General features: G+C 28.2%; 1 protein-coding gene across 9 annotated transcripts in view; it reads right to left on the bottom strand.

Moving 5' to 3' along the window:
- Nucleotides 1-424: 424 nt before the first annotated feature.
- Nucleotides 425-24,282, bottom strand: part of tn (tripartite motif containing protein thin) — a 267,388-nt gene continuing 243,530 nt past the window's right edge. For all 9 annotated transcript variants that reach the window (XM_075311489.1, XM_075311496.1, XM_075311493.1 and 6 more), the window contains 5 exons: nucleotides 23,283-24,029; nucleotides 10,115-10,274; nucleotides 1,694-1,834; nucleotides 1,215-1,291; nucleotides 425-1,154 (listed from right to left, as the gene is read on the bottom strand). In XM_075311489.1, the coding sequence (XP_075167604.1) occupies nucleotides 941-1,154; nucleotides 1,215-1,291; nucleotides 1,694-1,834; nucleotides 10,115-10,274; nucleotides 23,283-24,029 (1,339 nt within the window). In that variant the 3' untranslated portion in view covers nucleotides 425-940. The remainder of the gene's footprint in view (nucleotides 1,155-1,214; nucleotides 1,292-1,693; nucleotides 1,835-10,114; nucleotides 10,275-23,282; nucleotides 24,030-24,282) is intronic.

Raw genomic sequence — 24,282 nt, 5'->3', positions numbered from 1 at the left:
CACCACCTACCAAATTACAACTGGATCGGATGAATTTTGCTCCTCCAAGAGGCTCCGGAGGTCAAATCTGGGCATCGGTTTATATGGGGGCTATTTATAATTATGGACCGATATGGACCAATTTTTGCATGTTTGTTACAGATCATATACTAACACCACGTGCCAAATTTCAACCGGATCGGATGAACATTGCTCCTCCAAGAGGCTCCGCAAGCCAAATCGGTGTATATGGAGGCTATACGTAAATACCATCCGACCTACATCAATAACAAATATTCCTTGATTTCATGCATGATATAATCCTTATAATAAAATTAAATTAATTGAAGTAATTGAATAGTTAAATACTTTAACCGTTACTTTCTTACCGAAATTAAATTTTTAACTTAGAAATTTCCTAGAAATTCAAATAAAACTCTGGATATTTTGTTGCAAGTTTTTCTTGCATTTTTCTAAAATAATTTTTATTTATTTATTCAATTTAAGTTGTTTTTACAAATTATTTAAATCAATTCGTTTAAGGATATGGATGATGATGATGATCATTTCGAGGAGAGGGAACAAAAACTATCATAATATTGTAAAAATTTTTCAATTTCATTTCGTCAATTTCTAAAGCTTTTTTTTCAATTTGGGACTAAAAACAATAACAAAAATAAATCATATTAAATGGATTACAGATGGTACCATAATCCCATTATTTCATTGGTATATTATAATAGATATGTAAAAAAGGGACATTTGTATTTCTTCATCTTCATAGTATTTTTCTTCTTCTTAATATGAAAGTAACAAGCAAAGACGACGTATGATAAAATATGCCATAGAATAACAAAAAAGATATCAAGCAAAGCACAAATCCATAAAGATACCCATGATGATTTTCTGATGATGTTGATTCTGGTTGAGTTGAGTTGCTTTGCTATTGGAGAACGAGAGACTAAAACACTTGGACACGATGATTTTCACGATCGCACACCAAAATATTACCATTGGACATAATGGCAACACCTTCAAGACCTTTGAATTCTGAATCACCAGAACCCCAGGAGCCAAAGGTTTTCAAGAAACTTCCATCGGGATTGAAAATTTGTATGCGATTATTACCAGAATCGGCAACAAAGATATAACCTTGATCATCCACGGCAACACCTCTGCAATAAAAATCAAAATATTACATCTTTTGTAAAAGACAATTAATTAGTTATTAATACCTGGGAAACTTGAATTGTCCATCATCTGAACCTTCGCCGCCAAATGTTGATAACACTTTGCCATTGACATCGAAAATCTAGAAAATATAAAAGCAATTAGTAAGGTAGTCAGTGTTGCCATATAGTTTTATCCAAAAATCGTCAAATGAAGTTCCAAATACTTAAAAATCATAAAAAGTCCACACAAAAAAATCTTCAAAAAATCATCGAATATTGATAATGTGTTAACTATTTTTTTCTAAATTTACAGAAAGTCGATTTGTATGAGAAAACTAAATTTAAAAAAAAAAAAAAAAAAAAAAAAACAAACAAAAATAATTGTAATGAAAACTAAATTAAACAATAATATTCCATGAATTTTACTTCCACAATTTTTTTTCATTAAATCCCCGCATTAATTTTTTTCTCCCACTGTGATACAAATTCCGCTGGTTCTAATATTAAAGTTTTAGCCTCCACAAAAGTAATCACTAAATTACCTGAATTCTGTGGTTATTCGAATCAGATACAATGACCCGATTCGTGTTGGAGACAGCAATGTAATGTGGATGCTCCAGTTGTCCTTCGCCACGGCCACATGTGCCAAACTTACCAACGAAGGAACCATCAGATTGGAAAACCTATTAGGAAAAGGGGGAAAATAAAATATAATTTATTATCAAGTGAATATTTTTTTTATATTTAAACCTAAAATATAAATCAAAAATAGACTCATAAAGGATGCATTTGTATTCATTGAAAGCTATAACTGTTCGACCAATTCGATAGAATTTTCATCGTATATTATAAAAGTAATTACGATGGCACTCCAGTAAATACTAAGTCTAGCACCTGATGAAAGAATATCCTATAGAACATTTTTGACAACAGCTACTGGCGAAGTTTCTGTCAAACCGATTTCTTTTCTTTCTTTAAAGATAAAACCATGTAAAACTATTCTATAAAATTTTCTATATGAATACAATTTTGCATAAAAATTTCTGTTGAAAAAAAAAATACAAAAATTTTCTATAGAAAAAAAATTTGCAAAATTTTTCAATAGAAAACAAATTCGGCAAAGATTTTTTTTACAAAAAAAAAACAAAAAAAAAAACTTTGCAAAAATTTTCTTCAAAAATAAAATTTTTATAAAAAACTTCTATAGAAATGAAATTTTCACAAAAATTTGTATACAAATACAGAATTGACAAAATATTCTATGGAAATAAAGTTAAAAAAATGTTCTATAGAAATAAAATGTTGAAAATTTTCTATAAAAAACATTTTGGCAGGAAGAAAAACATTGCAAAAATCTTCTTTAAAAATAAAATTTTGCAAACACAATTTTCTTCAGAAATCACATGCCGACAAAAATTTCTATAGAAATTGGCCATATAATTTTTGGCAATAAAATTAAAAAAAAAAATCCATAGAAATAAAATTTTGACAAAATTTTCTATATTTCTAGAGAAATTTAAAAAAATTTTCTATAGAAACAAAATTTTTACAAAATTTTCTATAGATATAAAATATTGACAAAATTTCTATATAGAAATAAAATGTTTACAAAATATTCTATAGAAATAAAATATTGACAAAATTTCTATATAGAAATAAAATTTTGACAAAGTTTTCCATAGAAAAAAAAATTTGACAAAATTTTCTATAGAAATAAAATTTTGATAAAATTTTCGATAGAAATAAAATTTTGACAAAATTTTCTATAGAAATGAAATTTTGACAAAATGTTCTATAGAAATGAAATTTTGACAAATTTTCTATAGAAATAAAATTTTGACAAAACTTTCTATACAAATAGAATTTTGAGAAAATTTTCTATAGAAATACAATTTTGAGAAAATTTTCTAAGAAATAAAATTTTGATAAAATTTTCTATAGAAATAAAATTTTTACAAAATTTTCTATAGAAATAAAATTTTGACAAAATTTCTATAAGGAATTAAAATTTTGACAAAATTTCTATATAGAAATGAAATTTTGACAAAAATTTCTATATAGAAATAAAATTTTTACAAAATTTCTAGAGAAATACAATTTTGAAAGAATTTTCTATAGAAATAAAATGTTTACAAAAATTTCTATTGAAGTAAAATATTGACAAAATTTCTATACTGAAATAAAATATTGACAAAATTTCTGTATAGAAATAAAATTTTGACAAAGTTTTCTATAGAAATACAATTTTGATAATATTTTCGATAGAAATAAAAGCTTGAAAAATTTTCTATAAAAATGAAATTTTGACAAATGAAATGAAATTTTGACAAATTTTCTATAGAAATAAAATTTTGACAAAATTTTCTATACAAATAGAATTTTGAGAAAATTTTCTATAGAAATAAAATTTTGAGAAAATTTTCTCAAATATAAAATTTTGGTAAAATTTTCTATAGAAATACAATTTTGACAAAATTTTCTATACAAACAGAATTTTGAGAAAATTTTTTAGAAATAAAATTTTGATATTTTCTATGGAAACAAAATTTTGAAAAATTTTCTATAGAAATGAAGTTTTGACAAACTGTTCTATAGAAATGAAATTTTGACAAATTTTCTATAGAAATAAAATTTTGACAAAATTTTCTATACAAATAGAATTTTGAGAATATATATAGAAATAAAATTTTGAGAAAATTTTCTATAGAAATACAATTTTGACAAAATTTTCTATACAAACAGAATTTTGAGAAAATTTTCTTAGAAATAAAATTGTGATAAAATTTTCTATGGAAACAAAATTTTATAAAATTTTCTGTCGAAAAAAAAAATTGATAAAATTTTCTATAGAAATTAAATCTTGACAAAATTTTCTATAGAAATACAATTTTGACACAATTTTATATAGAAATAAAATTTTGACAAAATTTTCGATAGAATAAAAATTTTGACAAAAATTTCTATAGAAATGAAATTTTGACAAATTTTCTATAGAAATACGACACAATATACTATGGAAATAAAATGTTGATAAAATTTTCTACTGAAATAAAATTTTCTATAGAAGTAAAATTTTGGCAAAATTTTCTATAGAAATGAGATTTTTCCAAAATTTCCTATAGAAACACAATTTGACAAAATTTTCTATAGAACTAAAATGTTGACAAAATTTTCTATAGAAATAAAAATTTTACCAAATTGTCTACAGAATAAAAATTTTCTAAAGAAATTAAATATTGACAAAATTTTTTATGCAAATACAGCTTCGGCAAAATATTGTATGGAAATAAAATTTTGACAAAATTTGTTATTGAAATAAAATTTTGATAAAGTTTTCTATAGAAATAAAATTTTGACAAAATTTTCTATAGAAATAAAATTTTTACAAAATTTTCTATAGAAATAAAATTTTAAGAAAATTTGCTCAGAAATAAAATTTTGAGAAAATTTTCTATGGAAAAAAAAATTATAAAAAAATTGATTACATTTTCTATAGAAATAAAATTTTTACAAAATTTTCGATAGAAATAAAATTTTGACAAAATTGTTTATAGAAATGAAATTTTGACAAATTTTCTATAGAAATATGACACAATATGCTATGCAAATAAAATTTTGACAAAATTTTCTACTGAAATGAAATTTTCTAATGAAATAAAATTTTGGCAAAATTTTCTGTAGAAATGAGATTTTACCAAAATTTCCTATAGAAACACAATTTTCTATAGAAATAAAAATTTGACAAAATTTTCTATAGTAATAATAATTTGACAAAATTTTCTATAGAAATAAAATACTGACAAAATTTCTTATGCAAATACAGCTTCGACCAAATATTCGATGGAGAAAAAATTTTGACAAAATTTTTTATTGAAATAAAATTTTGGCTAAATTTTCTATAGAAATGAAATTTTAGCAATATATAGAAGTGTAGGTTAAGTTAGGTTCGGTGGCAGCCCGATGTATCAGGCTCACTTAGACTATTCAGTCCATTGTGATACCACATTGGTGAACTTCTCTCTTATCACTGAGTGCTGCCCGATTCCATGTTAAACTCAATGACAAAGGGACCTCCTTTTTATAGCCGAGTCCGAACGGCGTTCCACATTGCCGAGAAACCACTTAGAGAAGCTTTGAAACCCTCAGAAATGTCACCAGCATTACTGAGGTGGTAATCCACCGCAAAAAAATTTTTTGTGTTCGGTCGAAGCAGGACTCGAACGCATGACCTTGCGTATGCAAGGCGGGTATGCTAACCATTGCACCACGGTGGATCCTTCTCTTTCTATAGAAACACAATTTGACAATATTTTCTATAGAAATAAAATCTTGGCAAATTTTTCTATAGAAATACAATTTTGACAAAATTTTCTATAGAAAAAAAATTTGTTGTTTTTTTTTATTTCAGCTTAAAACCATGCATTGACTAAACTACAAGTGTAGCTTAACCAACAGAGGAAAAGAATGTTTGTCAAACTTATTTGGGCAAAGCCCTTTAGACTGCAAGATGGTTGGATGGGACGCACGTTTCGGAATGACCACATTCCTCATCAGCATCAAAAAAACCAACAATAACAACACAAAACGAATGAAAAAAATTTTGACAAAATCTTCTATAGAAATAAAATTTTGACAAATTTTCTATAGAAATTAAATTTAAACAAAATTTTCTATAAAAAACAAAATTTTTCCAAAAATTTTCTATAGAAATTACATTTTTGCAATATTTTCTATAGAAATAAAATTCTGACAAATTTTTCTATAAAAAAAAATTTTACAAAATTTTCTAAAGAAAAAGCTGAAATCAAAAAACAACAAGTATATACGGCCGTAAGTTCGGCCAGGCCGAAGCTTATGTACCCTCCATCATGGATTGCGTAGAAACTTCTTCTAAACACTGCCATCCACAATCGAATTACTTAAGTTGCGGTAACGCTTGCCGATGGCAAGGTATCTTAAAACCTCATAACACCATCTTCTAAATTGTATGTAAGTCCATACGTGGTATATATTAAATCAAAAAAGATCGATCCAATACGTATATAATTCAGTTTGACAAAGTAGACATAAAATTTTGACAAAATTTTCTACAGAAATAAAATTTTAACAAAATTTTCTATAGAAATAAAATTTTCACAAAATTTTCTATAGAAATAAAAATTTTGACAAAATTTTCTATAGAAAGAAAATTTTGACAAAAATTTCTACAGAAATAAAATTTTAACAAAATTTTCTATAGCAATAAACTTTTGACAAAATTTTCTACAGAAGTAAAATCTTATTATTTTTGGCTAGAGTGGCAACCATAATTATGAACCGAAAAAATTTTAACAAAATTTTCTCTAGAAATAAAATTTTGACAAAATTTCTTATAGAAATAAAATTTTGGTAGATTTTTTTTTGGCTCTAGTGGCAACCATGATTATGAACCGATATGGACCAATTTTTGTGTGATTGGACCAATTTTGGTATGGTTGTTCGCGATCATATACTAACACCACGTGCCTAATTTGAACCGGATCGGGATGCATTTTGCTCCTCCAAGAGGCTCCGGAGATCAAATCTGAAGAACGTTTTATATGGGGGCTATATATAATTATGGACCGATATGAACCAATTCTGGCACGGTTGTTAAAGATCATATACTAACACCGTGTTCCAAATTACAACCGGATTGGATGAAATTTGCTTCTCTTGGAGACTTCGCAATCCAAATCTGGGGCTATATATAATTATGGACCGATGTGGACCAATTTTTGCATGGTTGTTAGAGACCATATACAAACACCACATACCAAATTTCAGCCGGATCGGACGAAATATGCTTCCGTTAGAGGCTCCACAAGCCATAGGTTCCTTTATATGGGGGCTATATGTAAAAGTGAACCGATATGGCCCATTTTCAATACCATCCGACCTCCATCGATAACAACTACTTGTGCCAAGTTTCAAGTCGATAGCTGGTTTCGTTCGGAAGTTAGCGTGATTTCAACAGACGGACGGACGGACGGACGGACGGACGGACGGACGGACGGACGGACGGACGGACGGACGGACGGACATGCTTAGATCGACTCAGAATTTCACCACGACCCAGAATACATATACATTATGGGGTCTTAGAGCAATATTTCGATGTGTTACAAACGGAATGACAAAGTTAATATACCCCCATCCTATGATGGAGGGTATAAAAACAAAACGAATGAAAAAAGTGGAAGCACGCTCAAAATAAACCCTGCCAACTGCACTCAAATCGATGATTTGGCAGTCGCATAGGAAAAGAGATATGTTTGTACGAATTTATTTCGGCATAAGCGGGCTATCATGCAAAACCTTTTTTCGGAAGGTTCAAGTGTGGTTCATTGTTGGGTTTAATGAACTGCCTGAAATTATTCTGATAATTGGTTGACAGTTTTGCTGCAAGTAGAGGATGCTGATGAGGAATGTGGTAATTCCGAAACGTGCGTCCATCCAAGCATCTTGCAGTCTATGGGGCTTTGCCCAAATAAATTTGACAAACATTCTTTTCCTCTGTTGGTTAAGCTACACTTGTAGTTTAGTCAATGCATGGTTTTAAGCTGAAATCAAAAAACAACAACAACAATGATTAAAGAACAAAATCAACAATAATAAAACAAAAACGAATGAAGAACATTTTCTATAAAAATACAATTTTTCCAAAAATATTCTATAGAAATAAAATTTTTACAAAATTTTCTATAGAAATAAAATTTTTCCAAAAATTTTCTATAGAAATTACATTTTTGCAATATTTTCTATAGAAATAAAATTCTGACAAATTTTCTATAGGATAAAATTTGACAAAATTTTGTAAAGAAAAACATTTTGGACAAATTTTTCTATAGAAATAAAATTGTGACAAAATTTTCTATATAAATAAAATTCTGACAAAATTTTCTATAGAAATAAAATTTTGACAAAATTTTCTATAGAAATAAAATTCTGACAAAATTTTTTATAGAAATAAAATTTTGACAAAATTGTCTATAGAAATAAAATTTTGACAAAATTGTCTATAGAAATAAAATTGTGATAAAATTTTCTATATAAATAAAATTCTAACAAAATTTTCTATATAAATAAAATTCTGACAAAATTTTCTATAAAAATAAAATATTAGCAACATTTTCTATAGAAATAAAATTGCGAGAAAATTTTCTATAGAAATAAAATTTTGACAAAAATATCTATAGAAATAACATTTTTAAAAAAATTTCTATAGAAATACAATGTTAGCAAAATTTTCTATAGAAATAAAATGTTGGCAAAATTTTCTATAAACACAAAATTCTGGTGAAATAAAATTTTGCTTAACTTCTCTTTAAAAATAAAATTTTGCAAAAATTGTCTATAGAAATAAAATTTTGCAAAATCAAAATAAGGCAAAAATTCCTACAGAAATAAAATTTTGAAAAGATTTCTATAAAAATAAAATTTTGCAAAAATTTTCTATTAAAATAACTATTGGCAAGAATTGTCTGTAAAAATATAATTTTGCAAATATTTTACCCAAAACTTCACAATAAGATTAGTAAAATTTGGTAGATTTTTCTTAAAATTTTGGTAGATTATTTTTGGCACGAGTGGCAACCGTGATTGCAAGCTGTCGATTGAAGTGTCGGGAAATACCCGATACAGGAAATATTTCAAAAGATCGCATGGGTAGCATTCCGCAAAATTTCTACAAAAAAAATCTAAACTGTTGGCCATGTAGGGTTTGTAATAAAAAATCTAAAAGTTAATTTTTAAATTTTCAAGATTTTGAAAAAAAATACATTTTTGACTATCGACTAGTTTTTAAACATATATTTTTCTATGCTTTTATCACTATTGCGGAGAGATCTAGCCCACATGGTCACTGGTAAGTAGCAAACCATTTTTTTTTATATAAATTCTGCTCTCTAATTCCTGGTTATCGCTTATCTCTAAATGTTCTTAAACAAATCTTTTTGTTATTTCTAAAATTTTAATCTATCCATGGGTACTAATTCCACGAAGCATTAAGAAGCTTAGTGAATAAAAACTATTAGAAATCAACATATTTCTCGTTAATTGGAAATACATGTTCGTATAGAAATCTCTAAGGATAACGTTATGCATGTCTTCTCAATTGCCTGGCAACCAATTCCCCATGGCCAACCCACATAATGACAATGGGCAAGTGGGCAATCGTTTCATTCTCAATTCTCTTGTCTTGATTAATTACAAATATTTGCATAAGCATTGGATATTGACATGCCTTTAATTTCGTGATAACTTGCTGTTCATGCTACCGTCATGAATGGAGAAGTGAATAGGGTTTTAACAATGGCATGAAATACACTTGGAAAAAACAATATAGAAAAATTGTGTGATCTCTTCTTCATAGATTAATATTTTAAAATTATTAAATATAATTTTTTTGATAGTTACATTCTCTATTATCGTACTTTATATAATAAAATTTAATATAATAATTTATTAATTAATAAATCTTTAATATTTTCACAAAGCTAGAAAAGCCTCTGTGAAGAAGGCTTAGCCCCTCTAGATAAATGTTAGCTCCTCCTAGAATTTAAAACCCCATTTGCGATTTTTCATTATATATTGTTACTGTATTATAGTTAGCGGAGCTATATTCCCCCATAGTTCAAAATTGTCTCGATTCACTAATGAATATTTGTTTTATTTTTTCTATTTCTTCTTTTCTTTCAGTGTATTTAAATTTCTTTGTGTTTGACATTTCCTGATGATAAATTACATTTCACAAATTGTGACACAAACTGCAATGCAAATGGACAAAATGATCAAAGACCAATACATTGAGTTGGTATAGTTCGCGTTATAAGCATATTCCAGCCAAACACCCCCGTTCACTTTCCAGTAGTTCCACTCCCATGGCGTCTTTAATTCTTCATTAGAGGACAATGACTGAGTTCCGCTATATGCCTTTTGCTTACCTGTACTCTGTGGTTTTCTTTGTCGCAGACATAAATGAATCCTAAGGCATCTGTGGTCACACCCCATGGATAATTGAATTTGCCATCTGCGGTACCTTGTGAGCCAAATGCCCTAAGGAAACGTCCTTGTGGATCTAGCACTTGTATACGATGGTTATATCTGTAAAAATGATAAATGCAAAAATAAAAGATTACTTAATGCAATTCAAAAACAAGGACAATAAGATTATTATTTCAATAGCCATTAAATGTTCCCCCATAATAAAACCTGAGAGATGATAGTGGACAATATGAAAAAATGCTCAAAGCTGGATTTTTTCTAATTTAAATGAATGGGAAAATAAAACAAAATTTTTGCAAAATATAATTAACTCGATAGGGAAATGAAAGGATTAGTTTGCAGGAAATATTTTCAAATCGACTAGGGAGGACAGAAAGCAAAATACACACAAACGGAAGTCCTTTATTATTTTATTAACAATGGCCAAAGACAAGTCCTACCACCACCCTTCGAAATAGATTTTGTCAAAATTTTATTTCTACAGAAAATTTTGCAAAAGATTTATTTTTATAGATTTTTTTTAATTTTATTGCTATAGATTATTTGGTCAAAATTTTATTGCTATAGCAAATTTTGTCGACATTTATTTCTTTAAAAAAATTTTCAATAATTTAAACAATGAGACAATAAAAAATGTTCAATAATTTAAAAAATGAGACCAGATCTCAGGAAATTGTCGTGTTTATTGAAAGATCACTAGCTGACAGCTAATACACATCAATGTCTTTTCAAGACTTTGGAGGATCGTTCAAAAAAGTCCATCGAGGTATTAGGTTAGGTTAGCTATATTGGAAACCGATATTTTAGGCTCACTTAAACTATTCCGCCCACTGTGATATGACAGGTGTTAAAGTTCTCTCTTGAAATTCAATAACAAATGATTTACAATTTTTTTAAAATATTAATTTTTATTTTTATGACTTTTTAAAACAGTAAGCTATACGGGGGCTTATATACAAAACCCTAATGGAAAATTTTCAAGGTATATGAAAAAGGGCACTAAGAGGTCCTAACAACACTACGGGTGGCTATTAAACTCCTTTTGGCTCTAGGCGCATATTTAAGGAGATATGGCCAATTTAAGTTTTTCATATCAAAAAAATTTTTTTTTGTGAGGTTTTTCATCACAATTTTGATTTTTGGGGGAGGTCACGAATTAACCTCCTTTTGGCTCTAGGACGCATATTTAAGGAGATATGCCCAATTTAAGTTTTTCATATAAAAAATTTGACTTTTTTGAGGGTCATCAAAATTTTGATTTTTGGGGGGTGGTCACGAATTAACCTCCTTTTGGCTCTAGGACGCATATTTAAGAAGATATGGCCAATTTAATTTTTTTTTATATAAAAAATTTGATTTTTGGGGTTTTTCATCAAAATTTTGATTTTTGGCTCTAGGACGCATATTTAAGGAGATATGGCCAATTTAAGTTTTTCATATCAAAAAAATATTTTTTTGTGAGGTTTTTTCATCAAAATTTTGATTTTTTGGGGGTGGTCACGAATTAACCTCCTTTTGGCTCTAGGACGCATATTTAAGGAGATATGGCCAATTTAAGTTTTTCGTATAAAAAAATTTGATATTTTGAGGTTTTTCATCAAATTTTGATTTTATGGGTGGGGTCACGAATTAACCTCCTTTTGGCTCTAGGACGCATATTTAAGGAGATATGGCCAATTTAAGTTTTTCATATAGAAAATTTGATTTTTTTGAGGGTCATCAAAATTTTGATTTTTGGGGGGTGGTCACGAATTAACCTCCTTTTGGCTGTAGGACGTATATTTAAGGAGATATGGAGATATTTAAGTTTTTCATATAAAAATTTTGATTTTTTTGAGGATTTTCCTCAAAATTTTGATTTTTGGGGGGTGGTCACGAATTAACCTCCTTTTGGCTCTAGGACGCATATTTAAAGAGATATGGCTTAAAATGCCCATAACGAAGATGTCCATAATTATAGATATTTAATCTATAATTTTCTGCAGACTCGTAATTATTACAAATGTTGTAATTATTTATTGGACAATAGAATATTTTATTAAAATTTATGAATAGAATTAATTTAATTAAATTAGTGAATTTTTGTATAACAACAGGCGTATATAATTGCAATCTTTTAATAATTAGTATAAGTTCGTAGTTATCTGTATTATTTTATGTTTGAAATTTGTTATAATCCCACTTTGAGAAAATATGCTTTGTATCAGGGATGGAAAACACAAAAGGATTTTTTTTTTCTTTTTTTTTTTTTTTTTTGAGCGAAAAAGTACTTTTCACTAAATTTGAACAAAAATTTCATTGGGTGATTATTATCAAGAGCTCCTCTAGAGTGAATTTTAAAGGAAATAAAATTTTATTTGTCAACTCCTCAATTTTAATTATTCTTTTTTTAGTTTTTTATCCTCTTACAAAAATTTTGTATCCCCTTGACAAAATTTTCTATGTGAATAAAATGTTGTTTAAGTTTCTATAGAAATAAAATTTTGACAAAATTTTCTTTAGCAATAAAATTTTGACAAAATTTTCTCTGAAAATGAAATTTTGACAAAATTTTCTATAACAATAAAACTTTGACAAAATGTTCTATATATAATGCGAGCCACCGTGGTGCAATGTTTAGCGTGCTCGCCTTGCATACAAAAAGTCGTAGGTTCGATTCCTGCTTCGACCGAACATAAAAAAATGTTTTTCTCCGCAGTGGAATATCCCACCCCAGTAAAGCTGGTCATATTTGTGAGTTTCAAAACTTCTCTAAGCGGTTTCACTGCAGTGTGGAACGCCGTTCGGATTCGGCTATAAAAAGAAGGTCCCTTATCATTGAGCTTAACATGGAATCGGGTAGCACTCAGTGATAAGAGAAAAGTTCAGCACTGTGGTATCACACTGCATAGTCTAAATGAGCCTGATACTTCGAGCTGGCACCTAACCTATCCTATCCTAACCTTCTATAGAAATAAAATTTTGACAAAATTTACTATAGAAATAAAATTTGAAAAAATTTTCAATAGAAATAAAATGTTGACAAAATTTTCTATCGAAAAAAAATTTGATAAAATTTTCTATAGAAATAAAATTTTGAGATAAGTTTCAACAGAAATAAAATTTTGAGAAAATTTTCTATAAAAATAAAATTTTGAGAAAATTTTCTATAGAAATAAAATTTTGAGATAATTTTCTACAGAAATAAAATTTTGAGAGAATTTTCTATAAAAATAAAATTTTGAGAAAATTTTCTATAGAAATAAAATTTTGAGAAAATTTTCTATAGAAATAAAATTTTGACAAAATTTTCTATAGAAATAAAATTTTGAGAAAATTTTCTATAGAAATAAAATTTTGACAAAATTTTCTATAGAAATAAAATTTTAAAAAATTTTCTATAGAAATAAACTTTTAACAAAATTTTCTATAGAAATAAAATTTTAACAAAATTTTCTACCGAAATAAAATTTTGACAAAATTTTCTATAGAAATGTAATTTTCTACAGAAATAAAATATTGACAAAATTTTCTGTTTTCTAAATAAATAATTTTTACAAATAAATAAATAAATAAAATTTTGAAAAAAAAAATAAAAAAAAAAATTTTGAAAAAAATTTTGGTAAAATTTTCTATAGAAATAAAATTTTGATAAAATTTTCTATAGAAATAAAATTTTGATAAAATTTTCTATAGAAATAAAATTTTGACAAAATTTTCTATAGAAATAAAATTTTGACAAAATTTTCTATAGAAATAAAATTTTCACAAAATATTCTATATCGTCCAATAGAATTAAAATTTTGACAAAAATTTTTTATAGAAATATAATTTTAACAAAATTTTCTATAGGAATACAATCTTGACAAAAATGTCTATATTTTATGTTCCTATAATTTTAAAAGAAACAAACCATTTATTCACATTTAAATATTTGGGGGCTTTAGCTATAGCCGCTTGTGGTTTTCTATCCAAATATAAAGCCACTAAAGCTATCACGCTTGAATTCCGTGAGAGATAACTTTATATCTGAATGTAATAGATCAGAATGATTTTGTAATAGATGTAATAGATCAGAATGATTTTCACGAATTAACCTCCTTTTGGCTCTAGGACGCATATTTAAGGAGATATGGCCAATTTAAGTTTTTCGTATAAAAAAATTTGATATTTTGAGGTTTTTCATCAAATTTTGATTTTATGGGTGGGGTCACGAATTAACCTCCTTTTGGCTCTAGGACGCATATTTAAGGAGATATGGCCAATTTAAGTTTTTCATATAGAAAATTTGATTTTTTTGAGGGTCATCAAAATTTTGATTTTTGGGGGGTGGTCACGAATTAACCTCCTTTTGGCTGTAGGACGTATATTTAAGGAGATATGGAGATATTTAAGTTTTTCATATAAAAATTTTGATTTTTTTGAGGATTTTCCTCAAAATTTTGATTTTTGGGGGGTGGTCACGAATTAACCTCCTTTTGGCTCTAGGACGCATATTTAAAGAGATATGGCTTAAAATGCCCATAACGAAGATGTCCATAATTATAGATATTTAATCTATAATTTTCTGCAGACTCGTAATTATTACAAAATGTTGTAATTATTTATTGGACAATAGAATATTTTATTAAAATTTATGAATAGAATTAATTTAATTAAATTAGTGAATTTTTGTATAACAACAGGCGTATATAATTGCAATCTTTTAATAATTAGTATAAGTTCGTAGTTATCTGTATTATTTTATGTTTGAAATTTGTTATAATCCCACTTTGAGAAAATATGCTTTTGTATCAGGGATGGAAAACACAAAAGGATTTTTTTTTTTCTTTTTTTTTTTTTTTTTGAGCGAAAAAGTACTTTTCACTAAATTTGAACAAAAATTTCATTGGGTGATTATTATCAAGAGCTCCTCTAGAGTGAATTTTAAAGGAAATAAAATTTTATTTGTCAACTCCTCAATTTTAATTATTCTTTTTTTAGTTTTTTATCCTCTTACAAAAATTTTGTATCCCCTTGACAAAATTTTCTATGTGAATAAAATGTTGTTTAAGTTTCTATAGAAATAAAATTTTGACAAAATTTTCTTTAGCAATAAAATTTTGACAAAATTTTCTCTGAAAATGAAATTTTGACAAAATTTTCTATAACAATAAAACTTTGACAAAATGTTCTATATATAATGCGAGCCACCGTGGTGCAATGTTTAGCGTGCTCGCCTTGCATACAAAAAGTCGTAGGTTCGATTCCTGCTTCGACCGAACATAAAAAAATGTTTTTCTCCGCAGTGGAATATCCCACCCCAGTAAAGCTGGTCATATTTGTGAGTTTCAAAACTTCTCTAAGCGGTTTCACTGCAGTGTGGAACGCCGTTCGGATTCGGCTATAAAAAGAAGGTCCCTTATCATTGAGCTTAACATGGAATCGGGTAGCACTCAGTGATAAGAGAAAAATTCAGCACTGTGGTATCACACTGCATAGTCTAAATGAGCCTGATACTTCGAGCTGGCACCTAACCTATCCTATCCTAACCTTCTATAGAAATAAAATTTTGACAAAATTTACTATAGAAATAAAATTTGAAAAAATTTTCAATAGAAATAAAATGTTGACAAAATTTTCTATCGAAAAAAAATTTGATAAAATTTTCTATAGAAATAAAATTTTGAGATAAGTTTCAACAGAAATAAAATTTTGAGAAAATTTTCTATAAAAATAAAATTTTGAGAAAATTTTCTATAGAAATAAAATTTTGAGATAATTTTCTACAGAAATAAAATTTTGAGAGAATTTTCTATAAAAATAAAATTTTGAGAAAATTTTCTATAGAAATAAAATTTTGAGAAAATTTTCTATAGAAATAAAATTTTGACAAAATTTTCTATAGAAATAAAATTTTAAAAAATTTTCTATAGAAATAAACTTTTAACAAAATTTTCTATAGAAATAAAATTTTAACAAAATTTTCTACCGAAATAAAATTTTGACAAAATTTTCTATAGAAATGTAATTTTCTACAGAAATAAAATATTGACAAAATTTTCTGTTTTCTAAATAAATAATTTTTACAAATAAATAAATAAATAAAATTTTGAAAAAAAAAATAAAAAAAAAAAATTTTGAAAAAAATTTTGGTAAAATTTTCTATAGAAATAAAATTTTGATAAAATTTTCTATAGAAATAAAATTTTGATAAAATTTTCTATAGAAATAAAATTTTGACAAAATTTTCTATAGAAATAAAATTTTGACAAAATTTTCTATAGAAATAAAATTTTCACAAAATATTCTATATCGTCCAATAGAATTAAAATTTTGACAAAAATTTTTTATAGAAATATAATTTTAACAAAATTTTCTATAGGAATACAATCTTGACAAAAATGTCTATATTTTATGTTCCTATAATTTTAAAAGAAACAAACCATTTATTCACATTTAAATATTTGGGGGCTTTAGCTATAGCCGCTTGTGGTTTTCTATCCAAATATAAAGCCACTAAAGCTATCACGCTTGAATTCCGTGAGAGATAACTTTATATCTGAATGTAATAGATCAGAATGATTTTGTAAGCGTATACACAATAAAATGAACTGTCACTGAAAAAAATCTCTAAGCTTTCAGACGAGTGGTTTAGAAGTGTCAAAATGAATGTGAGAGACTAGTCATTTTAACATGGATTTGTTATAGACGAGGTAAATTTACACTTACGGACGTGAGTTTGACTCATTCCAAAGGATATGTTCTGGGGCAGTTTAGTAGAACAACCCCACAGGCTGGTCTTCCCGAATCAGTCTGTGCAAATTCTTAGGAATCTGTTTCATTTTGAGCATCCAAATCACACGAGAAGGAAACAAGTTTTCGAATATCTTGAACCTTACGGTACGGTCACACTGATATTTCCAGATATTTCGAAAATGCTCCTGGAAAAACATTTGTCACTCATTTCGGTCAAATATTTACCTAGCATAACCATATCCTTCGATTATTTTGAAAATTTCAATAAATGAAGAAAAAATAAGTGAATACTACAAACATTTAGAATTTGCGATAAAGTGGATCACCGGCACTAGTCTAGCACAAATTTCCTGTAGGGTAGGGACCACAGTTGCCACATATGGTAGATTTTATACTGCTTGGTTGGTCACAAACATTTATACAAATATTTTTCTATAAACATAAAATTTTGACAAAATTTTCTATATAAATAAATTTTTGATAAAATTTCCTATAAATAAAATTTTGACAAAATTTTCTATAGAAATAAAATTTTGATAAAAATTTTTATAGAAATAAAATTTTGATAAAATTTTCTATAGAAATAAAATTTTGATAAAATTTTCTATAGAAATAAAATTTTGACAAAATTTTCTATAGAAATAAAATTTTGATAAAATTTTCTATAGCAATAAAATTTTGACAAAATTTTCTATAGAAATAATATTTTCATAAATTTTTCTATAGAAATAAAATTATGACAATTTTTTTTTTATAGAAATAAAATTTGACAAAATTTTTTATAGAAATAAAATTTTGAGAAATTTTTCTATAGAAATAAAATTTTGACACTATTATCTATAGAAATTCAACTTTGACAAAATTTTCTACAGAAATAAAATTTTAACAACATTTTCTATAAAAATAAAATTTTGACAAAATTTTCTATAGAAATAAAATTTTCTACAAAAATAAAATTTTGACAAAATTTTTTATAGAAATAAAATTTTGAAAAAATGTTCTATAGAAATAAAATTTTGACAACATTTTCTATAGAAATAAAATTTTGACAAAACTTTCTATAGAAATATAATTTTCACAAAATTTTCTATAGAAATATAATTTTCACAAAATTTTCTACAGAGATAAAAGATTGACAAAATTTCCTATTTTCAAATAAATAAAATTTTGACAAAATTTTCTATTTTCAAATAAATAAAATTTTGACAAAATTTTCTATAGAAATAAAATTTTCTGTAAAAATAAAATTTTGAAAATTTTTTTATAGAAATAAAATTTTGACAAAATTTTCTATAGAAATAAAATTTTCACAAAATTGTCTATAGAAATAAAGTTTTTCTATAGAAATAAAATTTTCACAAAATTGTCTATAGAAATAAAATGTTCACAAAATTTTCTATAGAAATAAAATTTTCACAAAATTTTCTATAGAAATAAAATTTTGACAAAATTTTCTATAGAAGTAAAATTTTCACAAAATTTTCTATAGAAATATAATTTTCACAAATTTTTCTACAGAGATAAAAGATTGACAAAATTTTCTATTTTCAAATAAATAAAATTTTGACAAAATTTTCTATAGAAATAAAATTTTCTGTAAAAATAAAATTTTGAAAATTTTTTTATAGAAATAAAATTTTGACAAAATTTTCTATAGAAATAAAATTTTCACAAAATTGTCTATAGAAATAAAATGTTTCTATAGAAATATAATTTTGACAAAATTTTCTATAGAAATAAAATGTTCACAAAATTTTCTATAGAAATAAAATTTTCACAAAATTTTCTATAGAAATAAAATTTTGACAAAATTTTCTATAGAAATAAAATTTTCACAAAATTTTCTATAGAAATATAATGTTCACAAAATTTTCTACAGAGATAAAAGATTGACAAAATTTTCTATTTTCAAATAAATAAAATTTTGACAAAATTTTCTATAGAAATAAAATTTTCAAAATTTTCTGTAAACATAAAATTTTGAAAATTTTTTATAGAAATAAAATGTTGACAAAATTTTCTATAGAAATAAAATTTTCACAATATTTTCTATAGAAATAAAAATTTTTCTATAGAAATATAATTTTGACAAAATTTTCTATAGAAATATAATTTTGACAAAATTTTCTATAGAAATAAAATTTTGACAAAATTTTCTATAGAAATAAAATTTTGACAAAATTTTCTATAGAAACAAAAGTTTGTTTAAATTTTCTATAGAAATAAAATTTGGAAAAATTTTTCTATAGAAATTAAATTTTGACAAAATTTTCTATAGAAATAAGAAAACAATAAAATTTTGAAAATTTTTTCAAAAGAGGAAAAACTTTTGCAAAATAATCGTTTTTTGGTGAGATTTTCTTTAAATATTGGTAGATTATTTTTGTCTCAAGTTTTGACCGTGGCTGTAGTGGTTCGCATTATTATCGTTTGGAAGCGTAATATATAATTACATGCTTTTTGCGATTAAAATATTCTTGAAATTCAAGAAAATTGAGTTTTTGACTATGGCTTTTACAAAATAGAGATTTTCTTCCCGCATGAATCTGTCTGTTTTGCCAAATTTGTAAAAGCAAATAAGTTTGTAAAATTTTGTAAATATTAGCAAATAAGTTAGTTAAAGACTTTCGGAAAATATTAAAATATTTTGTCAAAACTATTGTACCATAAATCTAATATGGGCTCAAAAGTGATTACACAAAAGGTACTAAATCATTCGCGGGTGTACTATGGTTTTCTGGTGAGTGGTGAAAAAGTTATGAAAAAAGTACTAAGTACTGTATTTTCCATCCCTTTTCTGTATGCTGCATACAATAATATTTTCTATAACGGAATATAGCATTACAGTTTTGAGCATTTACTCTCTTTTACATTTCATGTGAAGCTGTGTAAATATATCCGCTTAGATGTCTGTATATGAGTGTTCAAACTCAATTTCCCTTGATGCTTCTTTGTTCACATATATTGACGTGTATGTGTATGTGTGAGTGTAAATAAGATATTCGGAGTGTTAGAGAGTGCGTTACCATTATCTGAATGGCTTAATTCGTTTGTTGTTGGCCCATGATGCTTTAATGTTGAATGACTACGAAGTGTGAATTTCGTTGATGTGCTTGTTTGTGTGAGTGAGTGTTCTTCTACACGATTGTATTACTCTGAACATATCCCATAACGTATTTTGTTAGCAATCTTATGAGAATTGAAAGTAAATTTTATATGTATTTAAGGGACGGCCAATGAACAAATAAACATGATTTGGGTTGGTATCCGCTATCCATTTGGGAAATGCATATGAATTTGTAACAAAGAACGATACAATTTGGAAGTGTCAAAGTTCATGAGAAATTATTACAGCAGGAATGTATGAATCAACAATCAGAACAAAATAAAACAAAAAAAAAATCATAAACTCTAATGTCGCATTGTAAAGACATTGTTTAGCGAAAATAATATTGGATAAATATTGAAGAAATTGTTTACAACATTATATGCCTGAGGATATGTCGTGTCTAAATAACATGAACAGAATTCACATGAATAAGTCGAATTAGACCATACCACCAAAAAAAATATATTACCAGGATATTTCCAATTGAAAGGATGACCATCTATGCCGTGGAAATGAAAATATGATGGAATCAATCAAACAACTATGAGGAATCACAAGTTACCAATATGGTCTAAGTGGAAACCAATTCCTTTTACTACGGATTGGGCATCCTCTATAATCTAATCTAAGTTAGTATTGAAGGCCAGAGCAGCCCTGGGCATACAAACGTTTCGGCCACAAATCACGGACATTCCAACACGACTCAGCACCATTGCACTTAGCACGCGTCAACTAAGACTAACTTAAAAAGGATACATTTTGTAAAGTAGGGATTGGTACTAAATCATACACTCAAAAAAAAAACATGCCCGGTTCCATAGATTTTGTCTTTACTTTAAAAATTTTAGTATTGATTCCGAGCCAAAGAAGCGGTGAATACAAGTAAGGTTAGGTTAGGTTAGGTTAGGTTAGGTGGCAGCTCGATGTATCAGGCTCACTTAGACTATTCAGTCCATTGTGATACCACATTGGTGAACTTCTCTCTTATCACTGAGTGCTGCCCGATTCCATGTTAAGCTCAATGACAAGGGACCTCCTTTTTATAGCCGAGTCCGAACGGCGTTCCACATTGCAGTGAAACCACTTAGAGAAGCTTTGAAACCCTCAGAAATGTCACCAGCATTACTGAGGTGGGATAATCCACCGCTGAAAAACTTTTTGGTGTTCGGTCGTAGCAGGAATCGAACCCACGACCTTGTGTATGCAAGGCGAGCATGCTAACCATTGCACCACAGTGGCTCCCATACAAGTAAGGATACTTTTAAGACACAATTCTCCTTTAAATTTGGTTTCTGTGTACTTGCTTCTAGGAAGCAATATTTAGTTTTCGTTTTTTCAGCTTTTTTTCTTCATATGCTATCGAAGTCATTTAAAAACAAGTTACTTTACTTTCCAAATTCAGACTCGACTTTCAGTAGAAATTATGCTACGCTTCAAGTAAAAAACGTCTTTAAAATAAAGTGTTGAAAAATATGTCCTATATTTGGACGATTTTTTGCTTTGTAGTCAAGACGCCGAAATTGAGGTGTATCGGTCCATTTATTGATATAACCCCCATATAGACCGATCTCTCGGTTTTACTTCTTGGGCGTCTAGAGACTATATTTTCTAGCCGATTTGCTTGAAATTGAAAATCTACAGATATTTTAAGATCACAAATAGGTGTGTCGCAAATGGTGCCTATTGGTCCATATTTTGGTAGAGCCCCCATATAGACCGATCTCCCGACTTTATTTCTTTGGCTTTTAGAATCCGTAGTTTTTATCCAAATTGCCGGAAATTAGAAATATAGACGTATCTTAGGACCATAAAGAGGTGTGTCGAAAATGGTCCGTATCGGTCCATGTTTTGGTATAGCCCCTATATAGGCTGATCTCTCGATTTTACTTCTTGGGCTTCTAGAATTCGTAGTTTTCACCAATTCGTCTGAAAGTGAAATTCTAGAGGTATTTGAGGAACATTAAGAGATGGTGAGTATTGGTACATGTTTTGGTATAGGCCCCATATAGACCTAACTCCCGAATTTATGTCTAGGACTAAATGCTATATATTATCAAGTAACCCTCTACGACGATGACTTTTCAAAGTAAACTATTATATTTGATTCATGGTGGTGGGTATTTAAAATTCGGCCCGTCCGAACTTACTGCTGAGAGAGAATTACAACTTAATGTCTAACGTCATACATTTGGAGCCATCGTGGTGCCATCGTGGAGCCATCGATTCCTGCTACGACCGAACACCAAAAAGTTTTTCAGCGGTGGATTATCCCAACTCAGTAATGCTGGTGACATTCTTGAGGGTTTCAAAGCTTCTCTAAGTGGTTTCACTGGAATGTGGAACGCCGTTCGGACTCGGCTATAAAAAGGAGGTCCCTTGTCATTGAGCTTAACATGGAATCGGGCAGCACCCAGTGATAAGAGAGAAGTTCACCACTGTGGTATCACAATGGACTGAATAGTCTAAGTGAGCCTGATATATCGGGCTGCCACATAACCTAACCTAACCTATCATCATACATTTTCTGCCCTCTATTGAAGTGAATTTATTAAATCTATTGAATATGTGAAATTACTCCCATACATACATACTTTATTCATTTTTTTCCTTAGCAATTTTCCCAAGATTAAACAAAAGACTAACACTTAAGCCATGTCATGTAATGCTCCTCTTTTACTCGCCTACCATCACAATATAGGATGGGAAAACCACAAAAGGTGAAAACTATAATGACTACCAACACATATTGAAGTACTGTTTCGTTATTTTGGAAAATACGGTAACTATGATACGATAAGCAATAAGAAAGGACAATGATAGCCAGGATGAATGAAAGTAAAATCAAAGAAAATCCTCTTTTACTAAGTTGAATAAAGTTGTAATTAAATTTCCACATTAACCAATGAACCAATATCCGCTTAGCAAATTCCAATTAGACATTGGAAATCGAAAACGAAGAAGAGAAATATTCCTAGAATTAATGCAAGTACACAACTTCAACAGCAATTTCCCAAAGGATGTAACTGTGAAACCGACAACAATCACAACAAATGAGACAAGTATCACATATATGAGAGAAATTAATTAAGGATCAAATGGGAAAGGGAAAATCTCTTCTTAGTGTGGTATTAAAATACAGGCTCATGTTACTTTAATAGCAAATAAAAAAAAACAAAGGAGGAAAATGAGAAAAGAGGAATATCCAAAGCTCCATTCATTATCGTCTCACTCTCCTATTCTTAATTAACACCTTACGTCTTAATCTTGTTCATAATACTTACCGATCTGCTATTATATATTGTCCGATACGATTGACCGCAACACCGGCCAAACAATCGAATTCACCTTCACCATTGCCATATTCACCGAACTGCTTTACAAAGATGCCATTTGAGTCGAACACCTGGACACGGTGATTCGAGGAGTCGGCTACGACAATGCTATTATCTGGACCCACGGCTAGGCCGCGAGGCCAGGTAAATGAACCGGGTTCGCTCCCCCGGCCCCCCAATTGGAACAGCTGTTGACGCTTGCGCAGGTACAATTGCTTAGGGGAAGTACCTGCCACTCCGGCCATACCGTGAGCTGCTGCTGCTACCATAGGGGAGGTAGGGGAGCCTAGCCCGTTTTTTGACGCGTCATCATCGGACGAGCCAAGTTCATTGGCCTGCCTCAATGGCAGACCCAGGCTAAGGCGTCGTGATACATCACTGGCGGCGTGGCTACGACTACTGCCACTAGCACCATGTGTCGACGATGATGGTAGGGCCGAAGATGTGCTACTGCTGCCAAGATTATCACGGCTACTGCCCGAAGGTGAATCCTTGGAGCTTTTACTGCCGTACTTGTTCTTCAAATAACGAGCCCAGGAGCTCAATGCTTCGCCATCCTTATTGTCACTGGTAGATGAAGATGTTCCCGCTCCACTACGCAATGATGTACGATCGGTAATGGGTGAACTTTCACGTGATTTGAGGGCATGAGATGATCGGCTACGTGATAGATCTGTTCCTCCATAGCCACTATATCTGTTTGAGAGTGGGAAAAGAAAAAGAGTATTAATTAGGAAAAACATATTTAAATTATCCTTCAAATATACATCTACATGCTTTCGAGCTCTCTGTATTAATATACGATTGGATTTATTATAGACATTTGTTTTACTAAAAAGAAAAACTCATAGACTGAAATTGAGAAGTAGGAAATTTTTTTAGAAATTCTTATATAACATCAATATGACCTTAAAATTGGGTATGTATTTTCAAACATAATTTAAACTGA

This window comes from Haematobia irritans, chromosome 5 (assembly GCF_050003625.1).
Source record: "Haematobia irritans isolate KBUSLIRL chromosome 5, ASM5000362v1, whole genome shotgun sequence".
Classification (NCBI taxonomy): Eukaryota; Metazoa; Arthropoda; class Insecta; order Diptera; family Muscidae; genus Haematobia; species Haematobia irritans.
The sequence above is the reverse complement of the archived record's forward strand: the minus strand, read 5'-3'. Positions and strand labels throughout refer to the sequence as shown.